This window comes from Daphnia pulex, chromosome 6 (assembly GCF_021134715.1).
Source record: "Daphnia pulex isolate KAP4 chromosome 6, ASM2113471v1".
Classification (NCBI taxonomy): Eukaryota; Metazoa; Arthropoda; class Branchiopoda; order Diplostraca; family Daphniidae; genus Daphnia; species Daphnia pulex.
In genome coordinates this window covers 6498358-6507717 of record NC_060022.1, presented here as the reverse complement: position 1 = coordinate 6507717, position 9360 = coordinate 6498358, and the positions used below count along the sequence as shown (strand labels likewise).

General features: G+C 44.5%; 1 protein-coding gene across 4 annotated transcripts; it reads left to right on the top strand.

The window, feature by feature from the left end:
• The first annotated feature begins 504 nt into the window (after positions 1 to 504).
• On the top strand, positions 505 to 8883 carry LOC124195330 (photoreceptor-specific nuclear receptor-like). 4 transcript variants are annotated; one of them, XM_046589681.1, is made up of 8 exons: positions 505 to 1547; positions 5693 to 6362; positions 6446 to 6549; positions 6661 to 6775; positions 6928 to 7133; positions 7290 to 7771; positions 7853 to 8161; positions 8228 to 8883. In XM_046589681.1, the coding sequence occupies exons 1-8, from the start codon at positions 1529 to 1531 to the stop codon at positions 8447 to 8449; spliced, it is 2127 nt and encodes a 708-aa protein (XP_046445637.1). In that variant the 5' UTR covers positions 505 to 1528; the 3' UTR covers positions 8450 to 8883. The 4 variants fall into 4 exon arrangements, with proteins under 4 accessions (XP_046445637.1, XP_046445635.1, XP_046445634.1 ...); XM_046589679.1 differs by having other exon boundaries at positions 527 to 1547; positions 7263 to 7771; XM_046589678.1 differs by having other exon boundaries at positions 527 to 1547; positions 6446 to 6775.
• The last annotated feature ends 477 nt before the right edge of the window (positions 8884 to 9360 follow it).

Below are 9360 nucleotides of genomic sequence, written 5' to 3'. Positions count from 1 at the left end.
TTCATGGGCGTTAAGTTCATCACTAGCTAGAAAGAGCGGGATTAAAGAATCAGCTGTAACTTTTACTAACTCCTTGGTTTGAACTTAGTGAACTGTGCTTATTATTGATTGTTTCTATTGTTTTGAACTGGATGCAGCCCACGTTCATATCTTGTAATTGTCGAACTAGCAGCTTGATCTATCAGGCCTTCCTAACAAGTAACTAATACTCATTCCAACTTCAAATTCTAATTGTCGTATTTGAATTGCAATACTTGGTGGCGTTTCACAGCATCTATTTCCATTTGTTCTGCGATTGAATTCGACGCAGTAATATAAATGCCCATCAGCTCATTCGTTTATACGGTTGACTGCATCCAACGCTTCCAAAATTCTACATTTAGTCTCAATATGCTGTACTACTGCGGTGCTCTACACAAGTGTTCAGACTATTCGGATTCTGAGCGTGACTCACCGGCCAGACACGATATCAGTACAAAAGGCGCAGACATTACGGCAACTTTCATCATTACACAACACAAGTATGGGAGATCTAGACATATGTTAACCAGTTGGGGACCGTATAGCAGCGCTACACTGTGCGAAACAAAAAGCGGACAAATCCAGTAGAGAAAAATTCATCATTCGGTGAACTATACAAGTGAAAAGAAAAGCAACGAAAAAAAAAGCGACAGGGAGTGAGTGGAGCCCAGTGACTTTGTGTTGCGTCGAGGGGTTGAAAGAGAGAAGGGCCAGAGCCAATAGGAGGTCGAGCGGCACAAGATCAAAGGAAAAGAGAGGCAACCAATGAGCGGGCCGGTTTTGGCGGATGGCCGCCGGAAACTTGCGTCAAGTGTAGACGCCCAATCCTGTGGCCTGTGCAGTGCGGTCTGACGTCCAGCTCTTGACGGCGGCAACTCAGGAGGGGCGGAGTTTGTGGTTGGAAGGGAGAAATCACGCTCGGCGGAACACAGCATTTGCCCCCGTTTAGACCGGGAACGCCAAAATGAATTTTATAAAAAAATACCTGGAATAAGGTGAGAAAGAAAAAAAAAAACCAGACTTGCCTTGGCAACAGCGTATAGTGCATTACTAGCAGCTGGCGTTGTCTAACATTAGTCGAATAACTGGGCGAGTCAGCAGGCTGGTCAACGGCGAAACAAGTGTGAAGTTTGGAGCCGGCCACGGCGGTGGCGGCTCGAGTCACGGCAACTTTTTGAGAGCTGATGTGGGAGGGGTTTGGCGTGAATGTAGCCCACCCACTGGAAAACAGTGTGGGTGATGAAGCCATGAGACTTCATATGCGGTGACTGGGGAGCCAGAGTCCCGAAAGCCCGTATCCAATTTTTGAAGCGGCCAAGCTGGGATGTGGCGGAGGTGAGATCGGGGAGCTAGAGATAGTCAGAACTTGCTCTGCCACTTGACAGTCTCATTGCGACCGTCGATTCTCCATCACCACCAGCGCGTGCATCACGAGCAGCATCTTACGATTTTAACGAATCGAAAGTTTGAGTAGGTAAATCGGAACTCGACCGGAAGGCAGACCAACATGGACAGAAATAACCAAAGTAAGTCATTTATATATAGTCTACAATTGAATTATTATCAGTGTGATGTTGGTTAGAAATGGCGACCTTAGATCTAAGAGGATAGAAGATGAAAATCATTTGGGAAAAGCGATGGGTGAACGAAGAGTGACGCATGTGGTTTATAACTCTGTAAGCCGAATAGCTAAACGCAGAATCAAGTGAGTCGGAAAGACGAATGCCTTCTAATCTACCAATCAGTGGGCTCAGGTGGCCGAGGCCATCCGCCAGCCGTAATCCCCAACTCGGCCATTCTATATGTGGCTTTGCCGGGAGAACAAAACCATTTGCTGTTGGTGGTACTGATTCATGGCGCACAGCGTTTATGCGACTAGCTAAAAGTTGGATTTATTTTCGCCATAACAATGTACGTCTCACTGTGCGACACGTGACGCATTTTGCTTCTGTGGCTGAGAGTTACTTGGTAAATAGCGAGGGCATTGACCATTTTTGTTACGGGGCACATTCTGACGATAGCCTAGCAGACATTCGCTATGACACATATTTTTAGTGACTATAAATTTTACGTATTTTCTTACCTCCAAACGACAAACTATTTCGACGACATAGCATGCGCACTCTAATTTTCAATATCTCTAATTTTTTAATATTAGGGCCTACGTGTATCTCGGCAGAAATGTACATCGACTCAGTTGTAAAAACACATGGTCTTTTATATTATAATCACAGAGTAATATCAAGTTAGTTTTCGGCTTTTCAAATTATTCTTTTTTCAAGTTAATAGATGTAAGTAAATAAGATATGATCCCAGAAATTAATCCTATTGCTGAATTTTCAATCGCGAATGCAGACGTAAAACCATATTATCCGTTAGTAAAACAACATTACAAAAGTAAGAGAGTATATCGGAGTAAGACGTCTAGTTGCTATTCGTGTGCATGTAAGTATATTCACTCCAGGCCTATTATATTTGACAAAATCAATGCATTTCGGACAAGGAGTGCAATGATAACAACCAGCAGGCCTATAGACCCAAAAAAAAGAGGAGAAATAATCTAACACGAATTGAGGAGAGAGAGTAAACCTAATAGTCGATAGGCGGCCTGGCGGAATAGGCGAGAGACACGAATAAACAGAGCGAAAACGAGAAAGGAGAGTGCTGGAGAAAAAGGTCCAGTTTCCAGTCATTGAATTAGCTTCTTGATGGAAATTGAATTTGAAACGACCGTGAACGCCCCGAGTAAAGGATGGCCATCGCACTAGTTCTCCCTCTACCCTCCATTACTACTAGGACCCTACTAACTAGTAGTAGGGACAAAGCGGCACCCCCTATAGACGTACGCGTGTGTAGCTTTTGTTGCATCGAGTGCGACGACGACGGCAATCAAAGGGTCCTGTCCCGTTTCGCTGCTGGACTTCCAAATGCCGAGCACAGGCAGAGCACAGGACTCTTTCCATTCTATTAACTCTCACCACGTCGTCCGTACAAATTCACAGAGTAGGCCAACTAATACTCTTCAGCAGCAAAGCCAACCCATCAATACGACATCTCTCTCTTGGCCGGTGCATAGACGTGTACGCACTCTTCATCCCAATGTGAATCGTCTATTTACGTTCGGAAATGAAATCAATATTACGAGTTTCCCCAATTTTCCGAGTGTCCACCACACAGCTGAATCTATAACTAGGATGCACCATCAGTAGGCCGAAATCCGCTTTCGGATAACTGTAGACGCTATGACATTGTGAAAGTGATGCAATCCAAACAACTTTTTTTTTAACTTAAGCCAGCCGTACGAAAGGCTTAAAAAAACAACAGCAGTTGTGACGTCATAATAAACAAAATAGGACATATAACATGGTTCGTCAGAATTAAAAAAAAGAAAAAAGAAAAATCTTAAACAACAAATGTCCACTCACGGTTGGCTAGACAAAAACAAATATATGTTTTAAAAAATGACCTAGCTGTACTGGTTAGCATAGTCAACTTTGGAAACAAGGTTACATTTTCAATGTGCTTAAATGAATCGATTTACTCGTTACAAGTCGATATGCGTAGTATATACGATAGAGAAAAAGAATTATGAGAGTAAATAGAAAAAGAAAGGGAACAAAGGGAAAGAAAGAGTGAGTGAGAAGGGGGTTGATTGAATGATTCTAAATCCGGGATGGCTTTACATCTTCTATTCAACTGACTGATCCGTGTACAGTATATACACATACAGTGGAGGCTATAATAGCCTACTGGTAGTAGCATGTATGGAGCAAAAGGGGCGTGGATGGAAGGAGGGAGTGAAAGAGTGTGCGAACGCCACAGAATAATGGATTGTGAACCCTCTCTCCCAACACAAACACATTCAAACACAGCAGAAGAGTCACAATAAAAAGAAAAAAAGGGAAAAATACATAAAAGAGATGCAGATACATCCAGCAGGGGTTAGGATGATTTGATTGAACCTAAGTGGCAGGCCGTGTCGCTTCCCGAAATAGTTAGTTCCGGCTGCAAGTTTGTAGCGAAACTCCCAACATGAATGCCGACAGGAAAACGGATAGACGCTTTGCCGGGCTACACATATACAAATGCAAATGAAATCGCTCAAAGTGGTCCAGCGGTGCGTCTCGAGAGTTTGAAAGCGATGACTTCTCTCTCTCTCTCTCTCTCTCCGTCAGTCAGTTAAAGAGAAGATCGGTCGGTCAACTTCTTCTTCGTCTACGAGTCAAATCGATCCAGCCAGGGAGGCTCTTGTAGCGCAAAGACCTTGCCCCAAACATATCCACTCCAATCAACTATGAAATCAGTTGTTCGAATGTGCTGTAGCCAAAGTAAAGGCTGGGTGAAATACTAACAAGAACCAACAAACCCTTTCTATGGTAATGAGTTTGGGAGACTTTATTTTGGCGTTATTTATACGAACGATTGTCAAAAGTGAAATCATAGCATTCGAGTTGGCTCTTTTCCTTTCAAGCTATATAGAGTAACGAATGCACGATCGCTGCTGGCACACGTGCCCCACCGGCCAGATGTCGTACACTCGGGATTGCTGGAGCAGCAGACAATCGACAGCAGCAAGTCCTCGGTGCCGCCGGTGGCACCGACAATCTATCACCGTGGTACACGATTCAGCTATTTGATAGATTGGCCGGGCGCCTGTTTATATTTCACCCAGTAGCCTCGATTATCATAAACTTACAAAGCTTGACACTTTATAGATTTTATAGCATCAATTCATTCATCATCAAAAATGATACCTTGATATATCCGTACAGAGAACTGTACATGGAAAAAAGTGGAGATTATAGACGAGGGTGTGAACAAAAGGGTGACGAAGGGTTTGCCGGTCTCACAGCGCGACCCAAGAGCTTTTTATGTTACCTCATTACAATAAACATGTAGACGATACAGAAATCGAAGCAGAGTGGGGAACTATTTAAACTTGGTGATATTGGTCCTTGCTATTTACATAATAAAACACGGGGCGGAAATAAATAATAATAATAAAACGTTCAATTGATGGAATGGATGCGGCTCTTGCTATTTTGTCGATGCCGTAACGAGACGGAACAACTGCGACGTATTTCAGGCCCTGCATATTATATAATGCCTATAGCTTAATCCAACCAAGCGATTTTATTCCGTCTTCCCCCATGCAAACCTAATGTCGTACATAAATCGAGATAGAGAAACGAGGTGGTCTAGGGGATCCAATCACGGTCAACACAATTTAGAGTGGCATAGAGAGAGACAGAGTCGACTGTGGTGTTGCACAAAGTGGGCGGCGGCCGCACCAAAGGGAAAATGATGAGTTGGCCATAAATGATCCTAGGGACTTGGTTCCTAATCCTGGTTTGGTGGACTGTGCAGCAGGGCCATGGGGCGATCACAAAAAAGGGACCCCTCTTTTTCATACGGATGGCGTTCAAGCTATCATCATCTCTGCCTTGGTGCAGCCTCTTCATCCTTATGTAATCCTCAGATCATCAACAGAGGCTTCAAAAGATCTGCAAACAATCCAAACCCATCGAGTCCCATCTGTGAGGTTTTGGCTTACTGAATTGTTCCCCTACCAGATCTTTACTATCGTCGACAAAATTGGAATATTTTGCTAATGAGAAAATTGCCTTTTATGTAATATCAAATTAATTATTTTTTCTTTCGATTGGATTAGATGAGTCTCGGGATTGTTCTGATGGCGATTCTCCGATCCATCCTATTCAAGATGTCCTGGGGAACAGCCGACGAGACTACGAGCGCCAGCATCCAGTGAGCCGGACTCCATCTCCGTGTCTGTCCAACACAACGTCGACGTCAACTTCGTCGTGCGACATGGATCAACAACAGCGTCACTGCGATAAGCTGTTGGGAAACGGACAACCGCAACAACCGCAACACGCGCACAACTACGTTTCTCTTTACGGGCCTCAATCTACTGCGTCATCATCCGCAACCGGCTATCCGCCTCTTCCGTTCCCCATCCCAGTGCTGGGAGGATCCTTTCAGCTGCCGATGCCCATGTCCTACGCAATGGGATCGACTGGCAAGACCAGCCATCATTCCCAGCATCCGCAGTATCCCAACGGAGTGACGGTCTCCACTAGTGGTGGCATCACGACTCCGAGTAACAGCGGCAGCAGCAACAGCAACATCACCACTGTCAGCACAATGGGAGTTCCGTCCAGGCCGGTCGAGAACAATGGAGCCAGCAGTAAGAATGCCATTCCCGGATTGACTTGTCTCGTCTGCGGCGATTCCAGCTCAGGAAAACATTACGGCATTTTAGCTTGCAATGGATGCAGCGGATTTTTCAAGCGGAGCGTTCGTCGCCGGCTCATCTACAGGTTCGTTATAATGAATTTATTTTGATGTTCCCCCACAAGAACAGCGAGTCACGTGTAGTTTTTCTTGTGCGAAAATGTTATAGGTGTCAAGCTGGTAGCGGCCATTGTGTTATTGACAAAGCGCATCGCAACCAGTGCCAGGCATGTCGCCTGAAAAAATGTCTACAAATGGGAATGAACAAAGACGGTAAGCCGTGGTCTACCGTTGTGGTGGTGGTACATTGGTGTTTTGTTTGTATTTTGTTACTGTTGATTGTTTCCCTTTTTGGTCTCCATATTGCATCGTTGCTCTTCGCAGCTGTTCAAAACGAACGTCAGCCCCGTAACAGCGCCACTCTTCGACCGGAAATTCTGGCCGAAATGGATCACGAGAGGATCATTCGAGAAGCTGCCGCAGCTGTCGGAGCTTTCGGGTAAATGACATGGAAACACTTGTTTGTTGTTAACAATGTCGCTTGTACTATAACGCCCATTCAAATGAAAGAATAAGCCTTTCTCAAAATGATCATCTATTTATTCTATACAAGGAAGCGCTTCTTGATTTGATCAACTTTTGAATGTTTAGGCCTCCAGTTTCGCTGGCCATGGGTCTTGCCTCGGCCGCTGCTCATGCGCATTACGTCAACGGGATGGTTGGTGGACGAGGAGATGGACATCATTATCCAGCTGCAGCTTTACACGCCGCCGCTGCCGCTGCTGCCGCCGCAGCCTCTTCAGCAGCAGCGGCTCAACGTGCCGAGATTGAACGAGAAGAAATTGACCGTGACCGAGGTACACATTTTTATTCATCCTTTAATCAAAGATAACATCTTTAGCTTATTGCTGCCTGTGAATTTCACGTATACTTGGATTTTTGAAATGCTATATAGTTTTTATCATTACGGTCACTTGTGATACTAGATTGGTTGACTTGTCCCTCCTACAAAGGTACTTCGTCGGGAGAAGGTGAACGAACTCCTAGCGCCGTTGAAGACAGCCCATCTCCTTCCGCCCCTCCGCCCAGGAAATTGGCTCGCATTGAGGGAGCATTTCATCAGCATTTCGGCGTCAATCAGTTTCGTCGATCGCCGTCACCTCAGCACATCCAACAACAATCCATTCCTCCCCCCCTGCCATCATCATCCCTTCCTTCCATCTCACACTCACAACCACCGCCTCTTACCCCGGTTGTTCCAGGCCCAATGCCGCCCCTCTCTTCGATTGTTTCCAGCGGCAGCGCTGGATGGTATCAGAACGAAAATCAGCAGCAACACAAGCAGCAACAACAACAACAAACATCTACTGCGACATTCCTCTCCACTTTCCAACCGCAGGACAATATTTATGAAACAGCGGCACGCTTGCTCTTCATGGCTGTCAAGTGGGCTAAAAGTTTGCCCTCTTTTGCTGGACTACCTTTCCGCGATCAGGTCAGCTAACTCGACACTAAAGAACACCGCACGAGACAGTGTCGTTTGGTTCTGAGAATTGAATTTACCGAATTTGTTTAGGTCATTCTACTGGAAGAATCGTGGAGCGAATTATTCCTCATTTGCGCAATACAGTTCTGTTTACCAATGGACAACAATCCGCTGTTTTCACTGGCCCACTTCAATCAGCCACACTCGGCAACTTTAGGCTGTGGCAATGGCGGTGGAAATAACGGAGGAACCAACAACAAAAATTCACAGCAAACTGGGACTGATTTGCGCTTTCTGGCGGAGCTAGTTACGCGTTTCCGCGTGGTCGCTGTTGATCCAGCTGAATTTGCATGCCTCAAGGCTATCATCCTATTCAAGTCAGAAACCCGTGGACTGAAGGTAAAGTTAATTTCACTTTGGAAATGTTGGCTGTTGAGCAATTTCTACATTTCTTGACTTTTATAGGATCCAATACAGGTTGAGAATCTACAGGATCAGGCGCAAGTGATGTTAAATCAGCACATCCGCAATCAGCAACCGCAGCGGCCTGCTCGTTTCGGTCGACTTCTTCTCACACTTCCTCTGCTTCGTCACGTTACAGCCCACCGATTGGAACAGTTGTATTTTCGCCACACCATCGGCTCCACTCCCATGGAAAAGGTTCTCTGCGATATGTACAAAAATTAAATTCCATTCTCTGGTGTTGCTTGTATGGGAATGACCGACGGGCTGACCCGGGATCCTCAGTATATTACCTACTCCTAAAAAGCTATGTGTGCAATCTCACATCCCTGGCAGGGTAAAATCATTTTTTTCTTAAAAATATTAGGGTGAAAATAGAACCAATAAAACTCGAGTGCAATCGTCAAACTAAGTCAACGTTCGCCATCACATAGATATTTTTCTTCTTTCAATCGTATTTAATGGTTTATGTTAACTATATAGCTTTACGTATTACTAACTGACTTAGATTTCTTTTTTTTGAAGGGCTAACCTGAAATTGAGAAAAATGTTTTAGTTTGCTTTAATAGAAATGTGTTCCAAGTATATGCTTGTCTGTCTTGCTCGTTACTGTTAAAATAATAGATAGCCTACGATTCAATACAGTCGTCAACGTACAATATCGTTAACTAATTCTTTTTTTTACACATAAAGTAAAATTAAAGGCTCGAGGAATTCAAGATTTCATTTTAAGCTAGATGATAGCTCGCCACGCAGTCGACTACGTAATGTAATCAACAAACGCAGCGTGTCGTCATTCGTCTGCCCAAATTATGTAGCATGTGGTCGAAAGATCGATTGTTCAAGGATGCAACCGCTGCAGGGTTGTAATAAATGCACACCACACCTGTGTGTACATATCGCTTGATACTGACGGTCGCTATTTTGTTAATCATTGTATACCTGTTAAAATACTATGAAGACTACTTAGACGTGTGCAAATACAGGATTCAGGATATATACACAACCCGCGCTAGATCCTGTTGAAAACGAGATGAATGTCTGTACATTTGTAACATCTGCCAGTTCCTTTTGTTATCACAAACTGTTTAAACAAGTAGGCTATCGCCGTTTCTGTGTGCGATCTGAGGCGCTAC

Excerpts from the sequence above, each read along its gene's own strand:
- LOC124195330 (XM_046589677.1), top strand. Across the intron at positions 7,134-7,262 it reads AGAAATTGACCGTGACCGAG|ATTGGTTGACTTGTCCCTCC; the intron begins GTACACATTTTT and ends TTGTGATACTAG. Across the intron at positions 8,162-8,227 it reads CAGAAACCCGTGGACTGAAG|GATCCAATACAGGTTGAGAA; the intron begins GTAAAGTTAATT and ends TGACTTTTATAG.